At 33.6% G+C, this 27,480-nt stretch overlaps 2 protein-coding genes across 2 annotated transcripts; both read right to left on the reverse strand.

Annotated features, from left to right (window-relative positions):
- Positions 1-998: 998 nt before the first annotated feature.
- LOC132178129 (Protein kinase superfamily protein) lies at positions 999-10,812 on the reverse strand. The gene is made up of 5 exons (XM_059590583.2): positions 10,347-10,812; positions 9,086-9,285; positions 8,564-8,753; positions 2,282-2,673; positions 999-2,140 (listed from the first exon to the last, which is right to left on the reverse strand). The coding sequence occupies exons 1-5, from the start codon at positions 10,474-10,476 to the stop codon at positions 1,514-1,516; spliced, it is 1,539 nt and encodes a 512-aa protein (XP_059446566.2). The 5' UTR covers positions 10,477-10,812; the 3' UTR covers positions 999-1,513.
- Positions 10,813-26,575: 15,763 nt separating this feature from the next.
- LOC132167085 (Glutaredoxin family protein) lies at positions 26,576-27,248 on the reverse strand. The gene has a single exon (XM_059577980.2). The coding sequence runs from the start codon at positions 27,141-27,143 to the stop codon at positions 26,835-26,837; it is 309 nt and encodes a 102-aa protein (XP_059433963.2). The 5' UTR covers positions 27,144-27,248; the 3' UTR covers positions 26,576-26,834.
- Between the last annotated feature and the right edge of the window lie 232 nt (positions 27,249-27,480).

Here is a 27,480-nt window from a genome sequence, read left to right on the forward strand (position 1 = left end):
CTAATCTGCTTGATTAGGTAAGTGGGTGATATTTAAATGAGAAATGCTAAAGGCCCAACTTTTTTGCCCAACAAAAGTCCAACTTTTACCCTTTATTTTTTTTCTAAAAAAAACAAAATGAAAAATGGAAAAAATGTATGAAGCAACCCTATCTATTTTTGGCCTTTCTTTTATTTAGTATTTTTTTAAAAATGAAAAATAGTATTTTTCTTCATAGTAATGACATTTTCTTGAAAAAAATGACATTATTATGAAAAAAATACCAATTTTCATTTTTAAAAAAATACCAAATAAAAGAAAGACAAAAAATAGATAGGGTTGCTTCAAACATTTTTTTCATTTTTTATTTTATTTTATTTTTAAAAAATAAATAAGGCAAAAGTTGGACTTTTGTTGGGCAAAAAAGTTGGGTCCCTATCATTCCTCTATTTAAATAGGGGTGAAAATAATGAATTCGTTAATGATGAGCATGTCTAGGACACTAACCGTGTGAAGGAAATGTTGAAAATCTATACTAGACCTTGTGCCCTTCCTAACTGTTTAGAGCTATCCATCCCCAACCCCTACCCCGACTGATTGGAAGTTGGGCATTTTGTGTTGTGAATTGTGAGGGGTGGTTCCGTTGAAGACGAGTTGATGCGCTTGTGTAAGTTTTGTTACGTATGATGATGATCACTTGGCCTAATTTTGAATAGAATAATGATGGACGGAGTTTTTCTATCTTTTTCAGCTACTTGCTTGGCCTCGTCCCTCGATGTTGCGTGACTGCTTTACTCCATTCTTTCTCCTGGCTTCATTCTCGGATATATATATATATATAATAGATGTGATTCTACGAGGCCGATGGCTGTTAAAGAAGTTGCACCAACTGTTAATTCACGCCATATCGGAAGTTACACTAATCAATTCCATAAAAATAGTTTCACTAATTTCAATCCCATTTATTTACACGTGCACACACACACAGACACAGCTACTACAATGCGAACAATATGATATGATCAAACCTTTTTGTATAAACCGAAAACATAACTCAGAAATTCATATACGAGACTGTATGAAAGTACAAGATGTAGACACCCACACCAAACCCACTGAGTTTCCCCACGTACAGACAAATATATGAGGGGGCAAAAATTAGACATCTTCACAGCTCTCTGTAACATAAACTTCTGAAATTCCTAAATACATAGATGAACATGTGGCAGACCACATTCTAAAGAGGGATATTACCTGTAAATGCCCCCAAATTACAGAGTAACCCTCCCCTCATCCCTTTTTAACCGTGATTCCCATTACCACATAATTGATGCATTCAGTTTCTGTACTCAACAAGAAGAATGATATAAAACAAACAACAGTCGAGGTTGGATACAAGCGCCCTATTTTCCTGGCTGGACCACTCAAGCCAAGACAGTAAAAGGATGCTTCATCTTGCACATTCTCTCCTCTTTCTTTATACAACTTTTCTTCCCTACAACACTCAGTGTAAAATGTTACGCGTTTACTGCCTTTACTCATTTGTAGCATCGAAACTACCTATCACATTTGCCCGCTTCTTCTCCCTCCAATTCTCACCCCAAACTTTTGCTTCTGCCACGGCTCGCTCTCTATCTAAATCACGATTCCTAGGGGTTTCCCTTGCTCTCCCGGTACTGACAGGGCTATCCCTCTGAGATTCATGTCGCTCTAACTCATCCGCACCCAATTTTCTCCCAGAACCACCACCTGTTTCAATCCTGGCTAACGCTGCACCACTACTCGATTCCCTTGCATCTCTCTTTCTGAAATCAGGTGAATTTTTATAAGCAGAAGGGGAACCACTCCACCCACCTCGTCCAGGCTGGTCTGGGCTATCCAGCCCATCTCCCAAACTTCTTCGTTCATCCCTGCTCCTAGGAGTGGATGGACCAACTCTGTTATTTTGAGAAGCAGCTGAATTTGGGTCATAGGTTTGGGAGGCTAAATATGTGAGAGCCGTCACAACATCACCTATTAGAGGCCTAGTAGCAGCTTGTTCCTGCAAACACATGGCTGCAACTGCAAGCGCTTGGTAAAGTCCTCGCATTGGATAACGGCCTTGCAGTAGTGGATCAGCCATTTTGGGAAATTTCCTACGATCCTTGAATAGTGGCCGTGCCTACAAAAACCACATACCAGATCATGTTAACTTATTTCTTCATAAGAAAAGTAAAGAGACAAATTGCTTAGTGTCGATCCAAAAAATTATTCATCAATGTAATCTAAAGAATTCTCCATGTTGACAGGAAGAAATACTTACCCATGCAACAAGATTATGCTCTCCAGGAGCTCGGGTATTATCAATTGCCTTGCGTCCTGTTATAAGTTCAAGAAAGACAACTCCAAAACTGTAGACATCGGATTTCAAAGTAAGTTGTCCTGTCATAGCATATTCAGGAGCACAATAACCATATGTCCCCATGACACGCGTGGACACATGAGTCTTATCACCAACAGGACCCAGTTTTGCAAGCCCAAAATCTGATAGCTTAGGATGATAGACCTCATCAAGAAGGATGTTGGATGATTTTAAGTCTCTGTATATCACAGGAGGATTAGCTTTATCATGCAAATATTCCAACCCCTTGGCTGCACCTGCTGCGATCTTCATCCTCGTATTCCAGTCAAGTGGCTTCTTGTCCTGTGGAAGATCTGAAAACAAATTGGAAAAAAAGAGTAATCAGATATGATATTTTGAATTTAAGCCTTCCATATCAGTATTCAAGGAAAATGGAAGTGAAAATTAGTTGCTGAATACAGCTCTAATGAAACTCTAAACATTTCAGCATGTTCAACTATCTGTAAAAAGTGGTCCAACAATTAAATAGATTAATGGGACTTAAATAGACAAGAATAAAATAACATTCAGCATTGGTGACACAAGCTACACCAATAATTGAATCTCAAATATTTGACTGTTATTAGTGGAACAAAGTCATTACAACTCAGTCTCGAGGTATTCAGAATATGTCAAGTAAATGCTAATTCCCCCACCCCCACCCCACCCCCTTTCTCTCTCCCCTAGGAATTGTTCGATTAAATTTCATGTCTTAAGTTTTGAAGCAAAGACACGAGTGGATATGTAATTGTCTCCTTTCAATTTTTTTCATTTGTCCCCTCACCAGGAAATACACTTTCCCATCAGCTGATCCTGCAAATCACCAAATAAGAGTAACCCAATTCTTGTTATTATATATATTTTTTTTGGATGACGAGGAACCATTTCAAGGCAAGACCACTTCGTGTATCCACCCTTGTCGGGTAACTTCGGACACGTGTAAAGCGCCTTCTCCACACGAATCAAATAATACTTTGGCTTCACCGGCCAGCCAGCCCCCAAAAAATTGTTTGCACCCAAGGGAATTCAAACCTTAAACCCGGTGAAATGTACCAAGACCAAGACCCTTACCACTTGAGCCAACCCCTTGAGGTCAAGTGACCCAATTCATCAATGAATTGTTTCATTTGTGAGGTTGTGTTAGTATTTGTACGCATTCATGTGTGCTAAATAGCAAGTTATTGACCTTCACAAAGCCTCTCCTTTGCTCCAGAATTGATCTAAAATCTATAAAGGAGTCATAATCTTATACATGACAAAGACCAGCAGTTATCAGATTATCAGGTGGAGAGTTCCAAAGTACTAAATATATTATTGAATGAGGATTTTTGACTAGTTTTTCTTTCCCTTTTTTTTTTTTTTTTTTTTGTATATTAGCGTCTTAGTAAGTTAGAGGGTGTGCTTAAAGCCAGAACCCCCACCATATAGCTCAAATTTCCACAGACGAACAAAAATTAACTCCAAGCTTTTTTAAATAAAAAAAATGTAAAAGCAACTATATTATCCCCTTTTTTATTTTATGGGGCAAGGTGTTGACATGAAGTCTTCTGTCTTAAAGCTCCAACTACAACCATTTATAATTGAATCCTTGGCAACCAAGTCCTTTTCTGGGTTTTTTTCGCCTAGCTCTTGTCCTTCTGACACCTTCAATGTAAATCAAATCTCTTTTCACTGTGAACCCCTGATATCTTCCTTACATGGTAGCACCTTAGAACTTCTCACAAATGCTTTCATTTCTAATTCTACCTTTCCCTTTCCCTAGATTTTCACTCATTCAGTTTATTATCTTGTTTTGGCTACACTATTTCTGGACGATTACTCACTATCCAAGATCCCATACCATAACAAATAACTGGCAATATAGCCCTGAAATCCAAGTCAAAATATCTCCTCTTTCATTTTGATGATGTGATGGTTGGGTTAACAGTCTCCAAGCAAACTGGGACGGATGACTGATATAAATATGAGATACTGTTTTTTAAAAAAAAAGAAAAAAATAATAATAATAATTAAGATATCATTAAAAGCGTAAAATGCCCCATGTATACAGGAAATATACTTTTATATTATAGTAGCTGAATACGATGAGTGTTTGGGAACCTAGCCCCACGACAAACTAGTTAAAGAATGCATTAAGGAAAAAAAAAAAAAAAAAAAAAAGTAATCAAGATATCATTAAAAGCGTAAGATGTCCCATGTACATAGAAAATACAGAAGAGATATTATATTGTCTTTTATATTACAGTAGCTGAATACAATGAGTGGTTGGGAACCTAGCCCCACGACAAACTAGTCAAAGAATGCACAAAGGAAGTCCTGTAGCTTCATATTAAATTTACTGGTCTGGTTTTAAATAGAAGAATCCAAAGTCAGGTGTTTAAAACACAAGCACTTGGAAAAGAAGTTCCAAAGACCAGGTTACAAATCAGATATTGAGTAACACCCAAAACAGATGGAAGATACTACCTTCTCTTGGAGAACTAATTAAGTTAGTTTACAGAGGAATAAATGAATAGATAAATATTCCATATTTTCCAAAATGGAAAATAGAAGAGTTTTCCTTGAGGGAAGGACAGCAAATATGCAACAGAAGCGCAAGTTTTGTTCAGCTTCTTCTCAAACAATACGTGCAAAGAGGCCATAACAACATCATTTGAGTGAAATAAGAGCCTTAGTAACAGCAGCCAAGTTGAAGCAGTTGTTACAAACAGGAGAATTATGTTCTTTATGAAAATATGCAGCTGAATCCAAGTAACTGCTATAAAGAAGAAAATATATGCTATGCATAAGGATATGTTCCATAACAACCACAAGACTGAATCCAGCTGGTCAATAAAATGTAAACAAGAAGAAAACTAGATGCAGCCGAAACCAAGCATCTACAAGTTCAATGATCCCATACAAGAGCTTTCCACTTGCAGGCTCAGAATATCTAACCAAATTTTTGTGTGGCATCCCCTTCAACTTGACATTATCAGCACCGCCTTACTAAGATTACCTAGTTGATCACTTTTACAAGATCAACCAGGTTAAGCCGCTTTAGCACCTATGATAAATGATATCAACAACAATCTTGAACCTAATATTATTATTTCTATCTGAGTGCTACACCAGTTCTGGTCATTCACATCGATATGAACCACAACTTAAGGTTCTTTTAGAAAAACCTTCTGCTTTGCTTCTTGCTTATACTTCTAGTTGATTGCTTTGGCATCAATTACCAAGTTAACCTAAACGTAATGGGAAACAAATACAGTGCAAAATCTACAACCTCAAAGTTGAAATAATACAAATAACTATATTTGAGGGAAAAGAATAGTCTACAACATACGGAACCATCTGAAGTTATCATGTAAGCTTCTTCTTGCTTTGGAGATTCAACTACAATTACTACTAGTCAGTCAGAGCTACCTGCTACCGTACTACTTGTGGCAGCCAAATTTGATTATTATCACCACTGCACCAAAATCAACTACTGCAGCTGCTGTAAATAGTAAGCTAGTACTACCATTGCTATGCTGGATTCAACTACTGCTGCTGCTACAACTACAGTACAGGTAAGAATAAATCTACTGATTATGCTAACAAATTCAACTAACAATCTTTCTATCAGTGCTTCTACAATGACTACCAAATTTGATTATTATCACCACTGCACCAAAATCAACTACTGCAGCTGCTGTTAATGGTAAGCTAGTACTACCATTGCTATGCCGGATTCAACTACTGCTGCTGCTACAACTACAGTACAGGTAAGAATAAATCTACTGATTATGCTAACAAATTCAACTAACAATCTTTCTATCAGTGCTTCTACAATGACTACCAAATTATACATACCCCAAAGGGCTCAAGTAGTAAAGGTTTTGGTCTTGGAGGCATTTCCATCAGGTCTGAGGTTCGAATCTCCTTGAGTGTAAACAATTTCTTGGGACCAACCTGCCGGCTAAGCCGGAGTATTGCCCAATCTGTGTGGCATAGATCCGAAGTTTACCCAACAATGGTGGATACACAAAGTAGCCCTACCTTGGAGGGGTTCCTCGTCATAAAAAAAATGATAACCAAATTATACTAGCCCAAGGCCAATATAAGTCAAAATCAACTACTAGTGCCACTATGAGGTCTATAGCCATATGGCAATTTCACCTACTATAATTTTTCAATCAGAATATTCCAATGCCTCAACAACTCTTATCATTCCAAATTCAACCTTATTTCCTTTCATGGCCTTTGAAATATTCTTCAGAGAAAAAACTTCTGCATTTAAAGCAATTGCCACTTTTGTTATTCAATCAAAGAATTTCTCAAAGAGACTCTCTTAGTGTTCTCTCCAATAAGACAACGGTGCTCAGCACTCATATTTTTTTAATTAATTTATGTTTTTGATCCATTGCAGGCCCATGGGCCTGTGGTCTACAGAAGGGGGAGGTAGCCCTCTCCCATCTTTGAAATCTCCTAGGAATTCCCTTTTTTGGCTGTTCTGACTCAATCTACTGTTCCCAAGAACAATAGATTTATGCATCACAATGCATCCCCAAAAAGTTGACACCTATTAATACCATAAGCCATTGTCTGGGGAAAATCATTTGCAACCCCATTGTAACAATCTAGAAAAATCGTTAACCACATCTACGGTATCACTCCAAAATGACTAGTAAATTTGGAGCTTCCTTAGAATCGTTTATAAGCCTAGTAAGGAATCAATGTGGGACTTAGTAACTGTGAGTATCTTTACAAATCACTCATTCTATGTCTGCTACTCATCTTCCCAATGTGGGATAGGGGTGGAACAATCTCCCCCCCAAATCCCGGACAAGGACAAAGCCACGTCATGCAGTGCTTTAGTACCACATGACATTATTAGGTTGCTCTGATACCATTTGTAACAATGCAGAGAAAGCACTAGCCACGTCTGCGTTATCACTCCAAAATGAATAGTCAATTTGAAGCTTCCCTATAATTACTTATAAAGACTAATTACACTTAGTAAGGAACCATTGTAGAACTTAGTACTCATGAGTGTCTTAATAAATCATCCACTCTATGTGAACTACTTGTCTTCCCAATGTGGGATTAGGGTGTTAGACCTCTTCCCTCTCTTATGTATGTAGAGTTGGGATGAGAAACAAAGGAAAAAAAAAAATCATTAAGGGAAGAGAGATCATTTTAGTGCAAGTGACATGGTGACCATAGAATTTTAAAAGTAGTTCAGTCTAATGCAATGTTTAGGTTTTGAATCATAGCCATATGTTATACCAACTACCATGATTATCATTGGCTTGTGATTCCATGGGTTTTTTTTTTTTTTTTTTTTTGTGATTATGTGTATCTAATCCCCACCACAAAATACATCAAAAATTTGTTGGGGGGGGGGGGCAACCAAAACTGAATTGACTCATGAACTTGTTAATTAGGGAGACTCGACGACAAATAATAAGTCAAACATTTTAAAAATGGTTAAGGTAGATAACTTCAATAACTTTAATCATGAACGATTTGGTGATCTAACATCTAGCTTAGTGGACACTAAAAACTATATAAATAACAGTCAAACTTATAATTCAGTTAAACCAACCTTTATCAACATTCCTATCTTCTATTGAAGCATAAATGACAAGCAATCCACTAAAAGACCGCCAATTCTGTTAATTACTAAAGTACTGTCCATCCTACAACTGACATAACAATTGATTTCACTGGTAAAGATAAAGCTCATGAGCTGCTAAGACAAAGAGCAGCCCATGAATAATTGCTATGTTAATTGTTGACATAACAATTAATTTCTAATAAATTAATAGCTTAGACTAAAACCTGCCTCAATGAATAATTCATTTGAAAAGTTACCACCTCTTTGCACTTTCAAGTCATCCATTTAACATACAAAATACAGGCACACAACCTACATGTATGGAGCAAATACTTCAAAATAACAAAAATACTAAGGTTTCCACTTCTAATTCTTGTACATGCTGAGTTTCAACCAAACCACTAATGAATATTTGTTCTACTCTACTTAACAGTCTTCCTATGACTAGAACCTCTAAAGATAATAGCAGGACTATACGATCAGTTTGGGAAAAATAACATGCTACACCCAAGTATAAGCTAAAACGAGTAGGTGTATAAAACAACCCGCTATTAACTGAATTATGTTCAAAAGGTTCCGCAAGTTATATTATGGCCATAAAAAGAATGCAATCTAACCATGCAAATGATCCTCCAATGATCCCAATGGCATAAACTCATAGACAAGGAGGCGTTGGTCTCCGTCGGCGCAATAACCAATCAAGTTGACAAGGTTTGGGTGGTGTAAGAGGCTAAGCATGAGAACCTCCACTAAAAATTCTCGATTTCCTTGAAGGCCATTCCTATCGAGCTGTTTCACAGCAACTACCTGCAAAAGTAAATTAATAACAGGAGATTATCAAAGACAATACGAGACAGGATTATCAAAGATGATATGAGACAGGATTGAGCAAATTAGCTGTTAAGGAATGAATTTGGTTTACTGGAGGCAAGAATAAGTGATTAACGCTCTTTGACAGTATTATACCGCAGATGACACCTAAAAGGGCAAAATATAGAACAATGTAGAAGTCTCTACGTCAAATAAGATCCAGCATCTAACATATAGGGTATGTTATTATTATAGGCCATGCATTGAACATGTAACATGTTTATAGATGTGGTATAACGGCATCAACTTTTAAATTGATAAAAAATTACCTGTCCTGTGCTCTCCAACCGACCTTTATAAACATGTCCAAACCCTCCTTCGCCTAGTAAACATTCTGGCCTAAAGTTTTTTGTTGCTGTCGCAAGTTCTCGAAATGTAAATGTTTGTGCAGCAATATGTGCTGTTGGTCCATCTTTCGGAATGGCAGGTTCCTTTTTAGGATCTGAACCACCCCGCGATTTTGATTTGTCTATAGAATAAGTGAATTAGATACATACAGTACGTAGGAAGAATTGATGAGAAAACCAAATTTAAGCTAGAAACAGAAATTAAAGATACATCGATGACATGTTGGTAAGATTGTGCAACATAGTTTAAGAAAACGAAGGGCATGAATTCATGAAAACAATATCTGGAGGGACCTATATGTTTCTACATTGCAGTTTAATTGCAAATACCTCAGGAAACTATTAGTATCACTCATGGATGCAAAATCACATAGCATAACACGCTATTGTTGGATATTCTATTCAACCTGAGTAATCCATGCTTGTACAGTGTCAAAGAAAAGTGGTTGTAACCGTGGTGTTCTAAATAAATTTGTCAACTTGCAACTTAACATTCCATTTTTTTTTTTTTTTTTTGACATATCCACACAAGAGGGGGGAGGGGGATTCGAACTAGTGACCATCGCTTCATTAGGTGTGGTCCTAGCCGATTGAACTACCTCTTGGGGACACTTAACATTCCATTTAATATTGCATTGATGCATTTTTCGCAGAATCAAAAACATTTCAGTCAAAGCTTTTCAATTTTTCAATTTTTTTCAGGACATTTAAAAAATTCAAGTCAAGAAGCAGTTACTAGCTTCAGTATCTGTCATACATTTGACAATTATGAATCAGCAGAAGCTGATAAAACAGAAAGCGAAATGTTTGGAACTCTCAGAACTGAGACCAGATCTCCAAACGTGTTCTTGATACTACTCCACAAATATAAAATTCAAAAAATAAATACAACAGGCAAATCCTCTGACCAGCAATTCATCATTTAACTGTAATAGTGAAACCATAAGAACACCAAATTTAGCAGGCCAGCAAAACCAGACTTAACAGCCACAGATGCATCAGATCAAAGTGACAAAGCATTCTAGGAACAACCCATCATCAAAACATTCAAACAAAACCCAAAAAACAAAAAATTCAGCACAATCAAAGCATACCAGTAATCAAACAAACCAAAAAAAAAAAAAAATTAAAAAACCAGAAACAATTACTCCCCCAAAAAAAAAAATTCAAGGCCAAAATTTACCCGAACTAACTCTGATCACATGGTGAGACTGAGCAGCTGAGCCTTCTTTAACTGAATCCTTCTTGGCCACTTCCTTCACACCACTTCCCTCCTTGTTGGATGATCCACAACAAGGAAAACACCCACCCATATCAAATCCAAACAAATCAAATCCACACCCACAACCCCTACAAAGGATACCTCATATAACACAGAAAAACACACTCAAAACTCTTTGCCTATCACTCTTCATCTTTCTCACACCGAAAACCCATCTCAGAAATTCAACCAGATCACTCTATCTCTCTCTCACTGTCTCACTATCTCACTCTCTCTCTCTCTCTCTCTCTCTCTCTCTCGAATTTTCAGGGGCCATCAAAAGGAAAGATCGACACCAACATGTCCGAAAGCAGATCAACAAATCGAAGAAACTGATGTGGTGGAAGAGAAGGTAAAGAAAGAGCGAAAAATAAGGAAAAGTGTATAATTAAATATATAAATTCGTTTAATGAAATAAAAGAGAGAGAAAGAGTCCTGGGCACTTGAGGGTTAAAAGTGAAATTAATATATAATTATTTGGTAATTACGATTTAGGAGGTAAATTGTATTACGTAATATCATCGAATAATAGCAAGATGCCATCAACACTTTTTGTCACTTTTAACTCTTTACCCCTCGGAATGAGGAGAAATTACGGTCGGAGAGTGGTAAAAATCATCATCGCGGTCGGAATGTGGATCCCACTTAAGGGATGTGTGCTCCCACTCTTGTGATTGACATCCTTAACACATGTTTAAAACTAGTATAAGGAAGATGGGGGCGATAATCTTGTGTGGTCGGGACCGTTTTGCTTTCTATGGTATCTGCTTTGAATGTCGTAAAAAACAATTACAATACAGTTTTTTTTTTTTTGAATAAAATTAAATCTAAACCATTTTTTAATATTTAGGGTTAAATATTTTTTTTTGTCCTATGTGTTTAACAACTTTATTTTTGTCTCTTTCGATTTTATTTTATATCACAGTTGGTACATCAGTTATGAATAAAGATGGAGTTCGTTTAACTTTCGTCCAAAATTTGACGAAAATCCAGTTAAGTGCTCTTAAAAACTCGACACGTCTCCATATACTTAATTAAAAAAAAATTAAATTAAAATTATTAAAAACATTAAAAAATTAAATTAAATTAAATTTTTTTAAAAAAAAAATTAAGGAAAAGGGGTATTCGAATTTAGCTTAAATATTAGGGTTAAATTCATTTAAGCTAAATTTGATCAATTAAGTGTGACGAAATGGTGCTTGATTGAATTTTGGGAAACTCGAGGGGCTTGATCTAGAAAAGAGTCTTTTAGGATTCTTAAAATCTTAATTATTATTAAAAATAATTAAATGATTTAGATTTTATTCTTAATATTCAATTACGAGATAAATGAATTAGAGAAAAATTTTAAAATATAAGCTGAGGATCATCTAAAAGAAGTAAATACACTGTATCATTTAATTAAAATACATGGATGATGATTTTAAGAAATCTAGAGGGATTTTTTTTTTTTTTTTTTTTTTTTTTGTAGAGGTGAAAAAATTAAATATAGAGGTCTTGAATGCACTTTTAAGTTCTGTATTGGGTTTTTTCAGGGAATTTGTTAACACTTCTAATTCAAACCAGGATTTTGATGCTTTAAAGCAATTAGATTTCGCCCGCAATAAAATGCTCATAATTTTTATTATCATATAATATATAATGTGACTGTTTATAATTGGTAAAATGATTAAGCAAAAAAAAAAAAAAACTTGTTATCAATCATATATTCATAATCATTTTATTAATTACAAACTGTGGCCCCAACTTTTTTTAAAAAAAAATTATAACACCCCCAATATTTTCTTGGATGTGGATTCACTGAAATTTTTTAGGAAATTATAGTTTCTCAAATTTCAGATCTAGGCCGTCTATTTTCCATCTAAGAGTCATTATTCTATCACGTATCACACTACTAATAAAATAATAAATATTTATTATTTTATTATTTTATTAGTAGTGAGACACGTGACAGAACAATAACCATTGGATGAAAAATATACGGCTTAAATCTGAAATTTCATAAACTAAAATTCCCTTAGAATTTTAGTAGATCCTGATCCTATTTTCTTAAAGAAAGATGCATCCATGCACTTAGATAGGCACCAAAGCATGTTAATTACTACAAATGCTAATTTTCATATTAATAAATGTTGGGAGTCAAGAAGGGAACCACCCTTTAGGTTTTTTAAGAAGCCCTCAATTTTTTATTTTTTATTTTAAATGTTTTTTTATGAGTTGACCCCTTAAAAGTATTTTTTACCCTCATGTTTTTTTTTTTTTTTTTTTTTTTTTACCTCTCTTCACTTAAAACTTTAGTTGTGTCCTTACCATTAAATGGGAATGAGAATGTTAGATATTTTCTTGGTATCCTTCTAGTGGATATTATTTAAAAAAAATAATAAAAAAGAAAATTACCCTTAATTTTTGACAAAAAAAAAACATGAAAAGAATACCAAGAAAACACTTAGCATTTCTCGGGAGTGAACTATATATTCTCGTTTCTCATGTTGAGATGGGTTAATGTTAAAAGTATGATTCCATGGGCACCATCTGCGGTTGAGAGCCCCTGTGGAGAAACAGATGGCACCCCAAAGCATGTGGGTGTGTTGGGTAATAAAGAAGAAAATTGTGATAGGGCACAGGGTTGGGTCACCTAACGTCAGTTTGGACCCTTTTTCTTAATTATACAATTTGCCCTACTTCTTCATCACTTTTTATTACCCCCCATACTATACCACCTAGCTGCCCTCCATATCTTCCACTAATTATTGAATGAATCCTAGCTAGCTAGCTAGCTCCCTCCCTTTATGCCTCTACTCTCCCCCATACCTTTATTACCCGGTTGCTATAGGTATTTGTTTGACCGGCATTATTGAAAGTTGATGTATTTAACAGTATATATGGAGTTAATGTAAATTCTTTTTTTTTTTTTAATGTGAAATCATATACAATGTTAAATGCATCAAATACCATCTATTTCATTTGAAATTAAGATGATTTTATTCCGGTATAAGCACCCTCTTTAATCGGTGTGGGTTGGAATTTCCATTATTTGAACAAAGTTAGTATAAGAAAGAGGAACCAAAAAAAAAAAAAAAAAAAAAGCTTAATTTAGGACCCTTGAACTGCTACACATTTTTTATAAGACTCCCCCAAATTTAAAAAACTCTCAATTTGATGCAATTGACTCACATCAGTCAATTTTTTCCTTTAAGCCATAACGAAAACCATTAAAAAGACTAAATTACCCTTCAATTTTTTAAAATTTTTATTTTGAAATTAAAGATAAATTTGAAATTTTATAAAATGCCAGAGGTATAAAGGTCATTTTAACACTTTTAACGTTCAGAAATTGACGAAGGGGATACATTTTCATCAAATTGAAAGTTCATGAGAGTGAAATTATTAAAATTTAAAAGGGTTTTCTAAAAACGAGTAATAATTCAGGGGTCTTAAGTGAAGTTTAAAAAAAAAAAAAAAAAAAAAAAAAAAAAACTCATTGTTCTTGAAGCTAATTAGTATTATTACAAACTAATGGAACCAATTGCACTTGAATTTGGGAGGATTAAATAGAAAACACTTTTGTTATGAGGTGATATTGATATATAAGTAAAATGATATTATAATATTAAAAGTGTTTTATATTTTAAAAATGAAAAACAAAAGATACAATAAAAACTTTAACAAAGAGAGAGCCCGAAAAATTTCTGCTTTTTCGGAGTGTGTTTGATCATTATGTCTGAATCTGATTATACAACACTCGTTTACACGCTTCTGGTCTTCCACACATGGATGGTAAAATAAATTGCTGAGAAAAAGAAAAAGAAAAAGAAACTTCTCACATGATTCATGTGGCACAAAAGCTGAAGACGATAAGGTCAATGGAGTGTTTGGATCAGCGAAATTCTAAATGATTATTTTATTTTGCTGTATTTAAATGGAGGGAACCTAGATTCTCAATTGCCTTTTGCTGGGAATATAAATATTAAATTCCCTTTGAGAAGGGTGGGAATCACATTTCCTTTGCATTCACAATGCTTTCTTTCTTTTAAATCACAATATATCACCCATGTGTTTTTATTTTTTTAATGCTACTATCAAATAGTATAGAGTATTGTAAAATTAAAGGAAAACCATGTATATAGGATTTTTAAATAATTTTGTTGTATCAAATAGCCCTATCATGTTTAAGAATAAACTAAACGTGAGAATATCATATTTCCAAAAATCTTATTAAATTCTTACTCATTATCAAATTCGTAATTATAAGAATCTTATAAATCTAAGGGATAAATGTAAAATTGGTCAAAATAATTATAAATAATGTAAAATTCTTACTCATTATCAAATTCGTAGTTAACCTAAATTATAAATCGCTCATTGTAATATAAAAAATAATTTATAAATTCTCAGAGTATACCAAAATAATAGTTTACTCCTTGAAATCAATTTATGTTAAGTAACTTAACATAATCCGTTACTTTGTCACGTCATACTGTTATAGTAAATTTACATAATCTCTCGTATCCCCAAAATTTTACTCTGTGCATAAGCCTCACTCATTTTCATCTTCCTCACCACGATTTATGAGCATTTTGCGAGAATTTAACGATCGCATTTTGTGAAACGACTAACGAAGATGAAGACGAGGGAGTGTTATGCACATGCTAAAAATTTTGGGATATAAGTGATTATGTTAATTTACTGTAGCTATATGACATGGAGTGAAGGCTGATGTATAATCTAAGCTGGCATCGTAAAATGATGTGAAAAATTCTAATTATCATTTTTGAAAGTCATAATTTTTTTTTTAGGCAAATCTCTTTTCATTCCATAAAAGAATCAAAGCATAAAGCTTTTATATCATAGACATCACAAAGCATAAAGCTCTTAAAAACATAGGCAAAAGCTATGTGGTTATAACCTTGTAGATACATCAAAAAATTTAACAATCAAATCTTATACATGACATTCGATCACACCTATGTACAAACTTCATTTATGGCATAGATCTGCTCCTGGCAGACTAAACTTAAGACATGAGTAGATCATATCTCTACAACAAAAGTTTTTATTTAACGGGCTGTGAGAGATAAACCCTCACACCGAAAATTATCCATCCTCAACTCGAAAGCCTGAACAATATAAACAAACAAAAAACAAAAAACCCCAAATAGCAGCAGCATGCTTACACAAAAACACGTGAGATTCATGCGATCCATGCCTCAGTGCGTTCGAACAACAACCATTGCGTGCCATGGAAGTAAGAAATTAATAATAACACATGTCACGTTTTTATTGGGTATGACATGGCAAAGTGTTAAATTTTGTTAAGTTATTTAACAGAAATTGATTTCATGGAGTAAACTGTTATTTTAGCATGCCTTGAGGACCTATAAATTATTTTTTATACCACATAGAGTTATTTGTAATTTACGCAGACCATAATGACCAATTTTACCTTTATCCCTAAATCTAATTCTCATACATCACATTTCTAAAAAATATAAATATGAATTAAAAAAAAAAAAAAAAAAAAAAAGACAAAAGACAAAAAAAAAAATGCCAGGTAATATTATTATAAGAAAATGACAAAGCTAATACACGGAGCAATGTCAGTCGTGCGACAGTAATTGCGGTATAAATCTTGTCTGTCGGATAATCTCAAACATTTTTGTTTAAAGACGATGGAGATGAATTCCAAGTACTTCCAACCGCTGTTTCCGGTTGACAGATTTTGCATCAAACTTCACTGAAAATATCCGGGTCTTTGGGCTGCTGGACTCGCACAAATTCTGCTGCTTCACTTTTCACTTTTCTCTATCAAGTTTGTCCTCGCCACCTTCTTTTTCGGATTTTATCCTTTAAATTGAATTTACAAAGATTTTAAATTTAAGACTTTTGTTTTTTTTTTTTTTTTTTTTAAAAATAATAATAATAATGACATAAAAATATTATTAAACTTTTTTTTTTTTTTTTAATCAAAGTAGAGAAGAGATTTGTGGAATATTTTCCCTTTCAGTTATTTGTAAACTATTATTTAAAAAAAAAAAAAAAAAAAAAAAAGAGAGAAAAAAAAAAAACAAAATGCTTTATGTAATATCAGACATATAAATAAATAATGATAAATTCAAAACCATTGACTCCAGGGTCATTTTATTCTAAATTCTAATGCTTATTGTCTTTGCTAAAGAATTTCAATCATAATGATAAATTTGGGTATATTGATATTCATCACTTATTTTTAAAGTATCATCCCCCCAGCCACCCCCACACAACCATTGTGACTCATGCACTTTGTTGTTGGGTGTTGTTGCCACCCCACCCCACCCCACCCCGCTCCTTTGTTGGTGGGTGAGCTCCACCCATGTTCTCTTTGGTAGAAGCGGTGTGTGTGGGTTGCGATCCTTGCCCTGTACGAGACATAGAAAATGGTATATGGCCGGCCACTCACCCATTCTTGTCATGGTGGGAGGTGGTGGGGTAACCATCCATCCACCACCTCCTCCTCCCCTTTCCCTTTTTCAATATATGATTTTTTTTTTTTTTATGACTTTAAACAAAAACAAAAAAAAAAAATTTTGGTGTTGTTTTTGTCACGCGTCAAGTTAAAGTGACACTTATGTACGTGTAGAACTATTTTATTGGGTCTGCGGTGGTCTTACATGGTTACACCTCACAATTTTAAAAGAAAAACATCGAACAATAGTTTAGGTAAAGAGCGTTTTGATAATGAAGTATATCTTAAGAAGTGATTTGATCAACTTTAAAACCGTGGGAAGAAATTTGATAAAATATTAAACCCTACAAATTTCTCCAGTATTTTTTCTTGTAGTATTTCATTTACTTTAAGTAAAACTAAATAAATGCTTAGAAAAAAAGAAAAAGAAAAAAGAAAAAACAAAGTAAATGTTGTAAAGCATAGAGAAAATTGCGGTTGTTTTAATAAGATGGAGCCGCCATTCAACTATTCCGAATCTAATTACACATTTTAAGGGGCCTTCGAATTTGATATATTCGTTTTAGTCGACGCGCAACGCGGTATTTATCCTACAAATCGGTGATTAAGTTCTTCCACACAGACAGATCGAGTATCTATATTGTGCCGCACGATCCATCACTCTTAAGTGCACCTTCCACTAAAAAACCATACAGATTTCCCAAAATCATATGCGTGATTTTTTATTTTTTATTTTTTATTTTTAAATTTTCTTAATATCAGCTGCTCTATAGCATCAACCTCAAAATTAAAATAGAATACAACATTCATATAAATAATTAATACTCAGCTTAATATAGGAGTGTAAACAAGCCGAGTTTGAGGTGTAAACGAGCCGAGCTTGAGCGAGCTTTGCTTGTTCGAGCTCAGCTCGTTTAAATTTTATTCGAGTCTTGAGCTCGAACCCGAGCTCAAGGATGAGTTGAAAAAGTGTGCTTGAGCTAGGCTCGCATATTAAACGAACTTAGGCGAGCCGGCTCGGCAATCAGCTCAAATATTAAATAATTTTTTTTACAATTTTTCTTTTCACTTAAACAACTCAAAAAGCCGGCTTGTGCATATGTATGCAGTTGGCCAACTATTGACAAACAACACAAGGGAAAGTGGGACTTTGACAAGTGTTGGGTGTTAGAATATTCGAAAAATATAATTACGTTGATTCTATATTTTTCATATATTCTATAATTACATTGATATCAAATATTCTCTCTTTATGTGCCAATTGTAATCAAATCTAAGGGGATTTGATTAGACATTACCCTATATATATATACCCAAAACGTATATATATAAATTGTATTTATATTATAAGGGTATTTTAGGAAATAAGATCACAATACAATTCCATTCACCAACATATTGCACTGTATCAAACGAAGGAATAGGATTAGGTAGTCTATTCCAGCGTTACAACCAAACAAAGGAATAGGACTAGCTAATCTATTCCCAGTGGTAGCTAATCCCAGTGGTAGCTAATCATTTTCCAATGGACTAGACAATCCGCGAACCAAACGAGGCCTATGTATTGTAGACAAATCAAGTTAATAAGCACAATGTAGTCATTAGGAGTATTCCGAGTGGTTGACATAGGTGTCTTAATACCAAACCACCCATAATTCTTTATGTTCCTTTTCTATATTGCTTCCGCCATATTTCTGCATTATCATTATTTTGACATTGGGCACTTTGACCATGTGGGAGGTTGAAGGTTGGACTTGGATTCTTGGCATGGAGATGAACGTGTGGGAGGAGGTTGGATCCTTCTGGCATAGAGATACTCATCCAATACTTTTCCATGAATTAGAAAATAACTCGTCAGTGGAGCAAAAAAATCACATGAGCAACTATTAGAAACCAAAAAAAAAAAAAAATCATTCTCATTTAATATTAAAAATCATATGAACAAGTATACATTGTGGGACACTCTTCCTCTTTCTCAATGTAAATACACTGAATAAAGCAATTATAGATGAGATAATACATAATATATTTTATAACATATTATTATTAATATATATATATATATATATATATATATATATATGAGTCGAGCCGAGCTTATGCGAGTTTGCTTTCATTTAATATTCGAGCTAGAATTTGTGTTCACGAATGACTCATTTAATAATTGAGTCGAGCTTAGACAAGCCGATCTCGAGTTCATTCGCTTACACCCCTAGCCTAATATGAATGTTGTACTAACTAATAAGGGGTTTAATAAAAGTAATTAACACTTAAGCAAATATAATATCTAGTTAAAAAAATGTTATTCAAAAATTAAATAGTTAAAAGCCCTAAACAATTTCAATTATAAGAAATAAATTATTAGCGGTAGTTAAACTAAATAAATCATGAGAAAAAAAATTCCTTCAACCATCATAATACTCAAAGTAAATAATCGTTAGCAAATAGATCCCATGAACATAAACTTTTTCTTTTAACCATTAATAGACCAAGAGAGCTATGGCGAAAATCTAGGGTTTGTTCCCTCTAGTTGCCAAAGAGAGAAAATAAGGATAATTGATATAGGAGTCCCTCTTCCTCCTCAGCTCTTTTCTTCTTTTAAAAAATACACTGGTGAGTCTAGTGACGCACATATTACTGTAGTTGTTATTGTTTGTCTTCTCTTTATATTTGCTTTTTGCAGCAATCTACAAAGTGAATTTGTTTTGCTATTTGGGGTTTTGATTACTTTTAATCGGTTTTTAAGGTTTTATTTACACGAAACCCTCATATTAGTAGTCTTAGATCTTTGATCTGTCTTTCGTTTTTTTCTTTGGTACTTTTTTTGGAGCAAATAATTGACAGATAGCAGAAGAATTATCAAACATGTAGAAGAATTTGTCATTGATGGTAGAGGAAACGAAAGGGTTTTCGATTGAGAATGTGCTTTGTAGCGGAGAAGGAAAAGAGAGGAAATCATTGTCTAGTTTGGAAAGTTCTGATGGATCGGCAATGGACATAAACGTGATTTGTCGAGATATGTTGTAAATCTAAAAACTGAATGGGACGGTAACATTCAAAGAGTTAAATACAAACTTATTCCTCATGTAGTTAAATAAGATTGGGCCTAATTCCATCATCTTCCCTTTCTTGTATGACCCATGATGTGGGATCTAGCAAAAAAGGTCGTTAAACAAAGCATATATTAGGTTTGGATTCAAAAAATTTCTCATTGTATCTATGATATCATTTTGTTAAAGTAACATGCTCTCTTTTTGTGAAATGAATGAAGAAGAAGAAGTGTTATATATATATATATAAAAAACTTTTTTTTATCAGACAATTCAACAATTTTTAGTTAGCTCCACAATGATACAAATAAAAATCAAAATTTTCCTAAATCAGCTTTGCCATCTTTAAGAGAGTGATGCATCACCATTTGAATTTTATACTATTTACTTTGTAATTTTTTTAAAGAATATATATAGAAGAAAAACACTTAGGAATATGTTTTGAGAAATTGACTGTCAAATCAAAATATGAAATTCATATTAATGACCATGCTGGGCGAGTGGGATGTCCATTGCATGGTTAATACGGAATAGGATCTTATCTAGTTAGTTATAGTAGAATGATATTTTTGTTTTTTTACTTTATGAAAAAATAAAATACATTTTTATTATAACTAATTGAATATTTTCAAGTTCAAATAAAATCGATGGATTCTAATTCGATTAGTACATTGGGTTGTATGTGTACTATCTTGGTACAACCGTACAAGCAGGATTTTGCGTGGTTATAGACGGTTCATGGCAACCGCAATCTAGTAGTTTCCAAACACGTGGCGTGCTGAACATGGTCAATGATGTTGACCAACATTTTCTGGACCTTTCGTACGTTCCCAGTCATGCCGTCCCTAGAAGATGATAGGTTGGGACCAAACATAGAGACCATCATCACCTTAAAAATGGAGAAAATGCCCCAAAAGCCCTTTTTATCAAATCATTCTTTAAGATTTATATTTTATGGATTTATTCCACGAAGTTCCAATTATTATTAAATAGATCATTCTCTTCATTTTCTATTAAATTTTCAAAAATGCTACTATATCATATCCAACTAAAAAGTGACATGTGTTCTCTTTAATAAAAAATATTAAAATAAATAAAACTAAAATTAATATTATATTTTTTTTTTAAAAAAAGTGAAGGTGAAGTGGCCACTCGAACCCACCGAGCAGTGGGGTAAGCTGACACTGCTACCCCAAGCATGGGATGGCTCATAGCCCCTCCCATGAGGGTGGCCGCATTGGCCATCTCTTGACCTTTTTTTTTTCCTTAAAAAAAAAATAAAAAATATTATTTTTTATAATTATATTTATTAAAGAGAGCACATATTGTTTTTTGATTGGCTATGATTTGACAATTCTGCTAAAAAATTAAATCAATTGAAACTTTAGAAAATAATTCAATAAAACCTTATAAACTAATATAAGAGAAAGTCATTCTTAGGGACAATTGGATCATCTCCTGCAAATATAAAATGGAAGCATTTGATTGGTTGCACCATGTAAGAGAGATGAGATTAAAAAAAGAAAAGGAAAGAGGGATAGAAAAAAAGAAAAGAAAAGAAAGAAAGAAAAAGTGTGACGTTGTTATTGAAGAAGATGGTTGTACCAATGGAGGTTGTTGGAGTTAAGAAGATTTGCCACGACATTGATAACTTAGCCCTTCTTTGCCTTACCCCTTTACTCTTCCAACAAAGCAACAAAAAGTTACTTTGCTCATTAATTAAATTATAAATTTTGACAAGTAATTTCCCATATTTCAAATATTAAAAAAAATAAATAAAAATAAAATTACAGGCTAGAGAAGAAAACTAAGAAGAAATATACTATTTTTCCATTTTATGTTATATTATTATTGCCGATCCATCATTTGAGACTTTTAACTGTGTATTTATTTATTTATCTTTTAAACAAACTGCTTCATTGAAACCAAACCAACTAACAAACACATATTGACCCTCATCAAGAGGGAAGAAGGGAAGGTGGATCCTTGCCACTACAAATAGGGATGGAGAGAGGGAGGAAAAATAAGGTGGGAATGCAGCCTAAATGAACTCTTACTAAAGCCCAATATACTACATAATGAGCGTAAAAGTTGACACTTCTGTGAATTTTTCTCGCCTCTCAAAGGAGAAAGGCTGGATGAAGAAGAATAATATCGAAAATAATACGATCAATATGCCAGTCTTATATAATAGAGGGATGATGTAAAGCTAAAGTTACAATCAAACAGTCCCCCTCTAAAATTACAACCAATTGTGTATCTCATGAGTCTTCCTTGGGATGGGATCAGAATTTTTTATCAAGTAGGGCCAAATCAAATTTAAAATAACGGCCAAGTCTAATTATAATAGAACTAAAGCTTAATTTTGAAGCCCAAATGTGTGTGTATATACACTTACATTTTAAAGCCCAATGATTATTATTTTGACCATTATCAACTTATTATTGCTCAGGATAAAAGTTAGTGAGAACATAAAAGCATTAGGAGTTGGATTGGAGCTAGCTTGCAAAACAAGTTTTGGTAGATATCATTCCCAGCAAGATAGAGAGTAATGCTATAAGTTACTATTGTGTTATTCTTGTGTCTGTTTAAAAATAATGTGGCTTTTAAAATTATTATTGGGCTTGTAATTAATCATTATTGTGAATTTTGATCAAATTGTAATTTTTAAAGGTACCTCATTTTTTGAGGGACATAAGAGTGACATAAGAGGGACTTCTAAAATTACTCCAAGATTAGATAACCGTGTAATTTTACAAGTCCGTCTTGTGTCACTTAAAAATTGAGGTGAATTTAAATTCATAATTTGATCAAAATTCAATAGTGATCATGTTAAAGTATTGATTAAGTGATTAAATTTACATCTTCCTATCAGCTTAAGCTTTTAGGAAAACAGGTAATTTAACATGGTATCAAAGCCAAATGGTCATAGGATCGAACCTTGACTCCGTCAAATTACCTTCCATTTAATTAAATATTTCAGGTGTTGGGCATCACCTATTAAAAGGGAATTTGAGCTTACACGTGAGGGGGAGTGTTAAAGTGATGATTACGTGATTAAATTTACATCTTCTTATCAGCTTAAACTTTTGGAATAACTGGTGATTTAACATGGTATCATAGCCTAAGGTCATTGGATCAAACCTTGACTCCTTGTCAAATCACCCTCAATTTAAATTAAATATTTTACGTGTTGGGCCTTGATTAAGTGATTAAATTTACATTTTCCTATCAGTTTAAGCTTTTAGGAAAATTGATAATTTAACAGATCAATCACAAGCCCAATAGTGATTTTAAAAGTCATATTATTGTTAGAAGGATACAAGAGCAACTTGTAGCATTACTCCCCCACCAGCCACTCCCAGTTTCGTCTATGCTCTTCTTTATTTATTGGGATTCAAAATAATTATTTGTTTCAATTACTAGCAATTTAAATAGATAATATGAGAGCTACTATATAAGATCTACCTATTCAATTAAATTTTGAGCAGTTCAACCACCTATTCGAACAAATGAATCCTACATAAAGCCTCTCACATTATGTACCCGAATTTACTAGCAATTCAAGCGCTTTCTTGTGTGAAAACTTATATATCTACATATATATTTGGGTTAAGCCTAGTTATTTGGACCTAAGGTCCATGACAAACTTCTCATATCAACAAGGCCATGCTGAAGGAAATGAACCCGCAAAGCCCATATCAAAATTCACCCTTTTCCCCTCATCCTCCACACACACATATATATATATATAGCCTAATTAATTAATTAATTAATTAATCTTATTAATTTGCAAGACCCCATCCCCATCGTTTTCACCGAGTGGCGTATTCAAAAAAATGTAGGGAGAAGTGAGTGGGAAATGAGATTGTGGAAGGATGGTGATGGGCTTCTTCTCTATTATAAGATAAAGTGGAATCAATTCCCACTACATTATATGGACAAGGTGAATCTTTGTCTCTATCTACCCTTTTCTGCCTCTCTTTCTCTCTTTCTCTCTTTCATCAGCATCTCAGGTTGGCCGCATAATTAATCCAATACCCATAGCTTCAATCTTGCACCACTAAAAATATATTTCAATTTTAAAAAAATTCACTCCCAAATTATATATTTTTGAGATTTTGTTTAAAATCACACTTTCTAGTCTATAAAATTACAGTGCTGAGCAAAATTGTAATGATTAAGGAGTAATGATATAAGGAGAACTAGAGTCCTCTCAAATATGATGTGACTTTTAAAATTACTATTAAATTTGAGATGATCATTATTGAATTTTAATATATCGGTGATTTTAAATGCTACATCTCATTTGGTAGAATTTTAAGAGAACTCTAGTCCTCCTTATATCATTATTAGTGATTAAGCGATAAAATAATGTTAGAAGTAGAATTTTTGTCCTCCTCTTTTATCTTAACAAATGTGATGTGGCTTTTTAAATCATCATTAAATTTGAGATAATTAGTATTATTATTAGATTTTAATTTAATGATAATATTAAAAGACAAATCATCCTTAGAGGATAAAAGGGGACACTATAAAGTCTTACTTCTAGTATTTCGATAGAGTAATGCTAGGGGTCATATTTTTATCCTTTTTTTTATCCTCCTAAAGCTGATGTGGCTTTCAAAATACCAATGGATCAAAATTCAAGTATGATTCATTTAAAATTTAATGGTATTTTAAAAGCCACATCAGCTTTAGGAGGATAAAAAGATGGTCCCTAACATTATTCATTTCGATATACTCATTATAGTTTCTTCTCGGAAAAAAAAAGGCGATGAATCTCCTAGTAATGCCACAATTTAATTTATAACAACTTTGATTATTGTAATTTTAGTTAATATTGGCATACTATATGTAGGAATGTGAATAATTATTTCTCATATAAAATGCTAACCATTTGAACCTTTTTTTTTTTTTTTTGATGATACTTAGTAAGTACTATAGAACTGATCGATTGATTAATATAGGGGAATGCTAAATGTTCTTGATCCTGATGTTTCTGGTGTTCTCCTGGTCCAAAGTTGATATTATTTTCTAAAAAAAAAAAAAAAAACTAACTCTTATTTCTCTCACCCGATTTTTAAAAAATAATATACATCTAGAACCAAGAGAATAACACAAAAACTCTATGAGAACATCTAACATTTTCCATTAACATAATATCATTGAAGTTAAACTCATTAGCGACAGTTGGATTTGGGATGGATCTTTGTTGGATTAATTTAATCAAATTGTATTTTTAAAAGCCATTTAAGAGAGTGAAAATGAGCATCGAGAAATGGGAGTGTATATATGTAGTATTACTCTTCATATATATATATATATATATATATATATAGCATCTTTCAAAATCCAAAAGAGATGATCACTATATATACCTTGTAGGGATGATTGTTTGAACATTATTTGTTATAGTAATCCACTATGAAACGTTGCTTTTGTGAATATATGCCCAAAAAGTAGAGAAAATTCTACTTTTGTGGATATATACCCCAAAAGTAGAAAAATTCTTAAATGGTGGCTCAATGCTTCCAGGTTTTCACCATCTTCTTCTTTACATTTTTAATGAATTTGATGCATCAAAGAGATAGAGCTTTCGGTGATAGTGATATATATATACTCACTGACAGTTGTACGTGCATGGATCGATATTGTGCCTGAACGCTAGCTTATAATTAATTAATTAATTACTGCTTCAGAAATTCAACTCATGCATATATATATATATATATATTAGAAATTCTTGGCCTCAAATTCCCATCAGCGACAGTTAATTAACTAATTAAACCACGAACAGTCCCTCCACGAAAGAAGGAAACAATATATAATTTAAGGAATCAATTTGTTTAGCGACAATTAATGGCTACGTACGTAATCAACGTACTGAAAAGCTTTGTTTGGTCATGCATAATAATTAATTTAATTTGGCTTTGAAATATTCTCATCATGAGCATTAATATAGCCCTAGAATCCCAAACAAGGGACGGTGCAGTTATGGTGATCGATCGATGATCAGAAATCTGTGATCGAGGGCATTCCCGTCCTAACGAAATTAACCACCCCCGAGCATCTTAAGATCATGCTAGCTAGGTGGAACATCACTAACAAGAATATATAGTTGCTTAAAATTTGATCATCCACTATATATATATACATATATATCCAAGAATCTATCCATTTTTATTGAAATGACAATCAAATTCAGCTAATGCCACATATATAGTTGCTAGGGAATTTCAGTTTATTCCCTAGCTAGCTAGGGATCATGTACAGAACCACATCCTTTCGCGACAGATCGATGTTGGATAGACAAAATGATTTTCAAACTCTATTAAATTGACGTGTATTCAAATTAAATGCTTGTTACCCAAGTTTTTATTCAAAAATATATCAATCTTGGCGGCCGCCATGCTATTGCACTCTTTCCCATTACTTTGCATTTAGTTAGAAAAAATGTTACATCCACTTTTAAGAGAATTAAGATCTTTTCTATTTCATTTGAATGGAAGAATATCCCGTTAGTTATAGTAGTGAGGTATTTTTGTCTCTTCAAAAAGTGAAAAGACAAAAATACTCATCCACTATAACTAACTGGATATTATTTAATTCATGGACGTTAAAGACACGTAAAATATGTTTCATGGGCATTAACAAGGGGATCAAATGTACTGTCAAATTCAAAGGTAAGTAAAATTTCGAAAAGAAAACAAAAGCCATTCTCAATACAAGTTCTGCATCACTAGAACAGTTTTTGAGCCACAAAACTTCACTCTGTATAGAATATTATTTTCCATGCAAGTGTACGTATACTTGCAAGTAAAAACAAAACAAAACGATCGACGGAGTTAACCTTATTACTTTGGAAAATTGGAAATCTTTAGAGGCAAATTAATGGCGGGTGGTGATGTTTAAACTTTAAAGCCACAAAGCTCCAGCTTCTCTGAGCATTTTCTTTAGATTGCCATTGAGATGAAGAGTCATGACAGTGTTAGCAGAGCCCACAAACTTGCCCCCAATGAAAACCGCCGGGACCGTAGGGTTGCACCCAAGCCGCACCAGCGCCCACTCCATTTCCTTCCCCTTGGAATCCTCGTCGAGCTCGTAGATCGCCGGGCTCACCCCTTGCTCGTAAAACAGTCTTTTGATTGCATGGCACATGCAGCACGAGCTCTTGCTGAAGATCACCACCGCCTTTTGGGATGCAACTTTCACAATGCGATCCATAATATTATTGATGATATAATATTTCTTAATTTTTGTTTTGGTCACAAGGGTTTGGTTTGGGATGGAAATGAAGCTCTGATCAAGGGGCTTTATATATGACGGCTAGGCGGGCGATGAGATATGATAGATAACATATAATTTTCACATAAGTTTAAAAAAAATTCGAGGGAGGAAAAGGTGAAGGTTCCTTTTGGAGATTTGGATATTTGGGCAGCAATAAGCCTAGCTTGATGACAGCAACTTGTGTGGCCTGCTTGCTGCCAAGAATCTATGACACTGTAGAGATAAGCTAAGAGCTGCCGAAAGTTGGATCATAAGGGGGAAAATAATATGCAAC

The sequence above is a fragment of the Corylus avellana genome, chromosome 2 (genome assembly GCF_965113065.1).
Source record: "Corylus avellana chromosome 2, dhCorAvel1.hap1.2, whole genome shotgun sequence".
Lineage (NCBI taxonomy): Eukaryota > Viridiplantae > Streptophyta > Magnoliopsida > Fagales > Betulaceae > Corylus > Corylus avellana.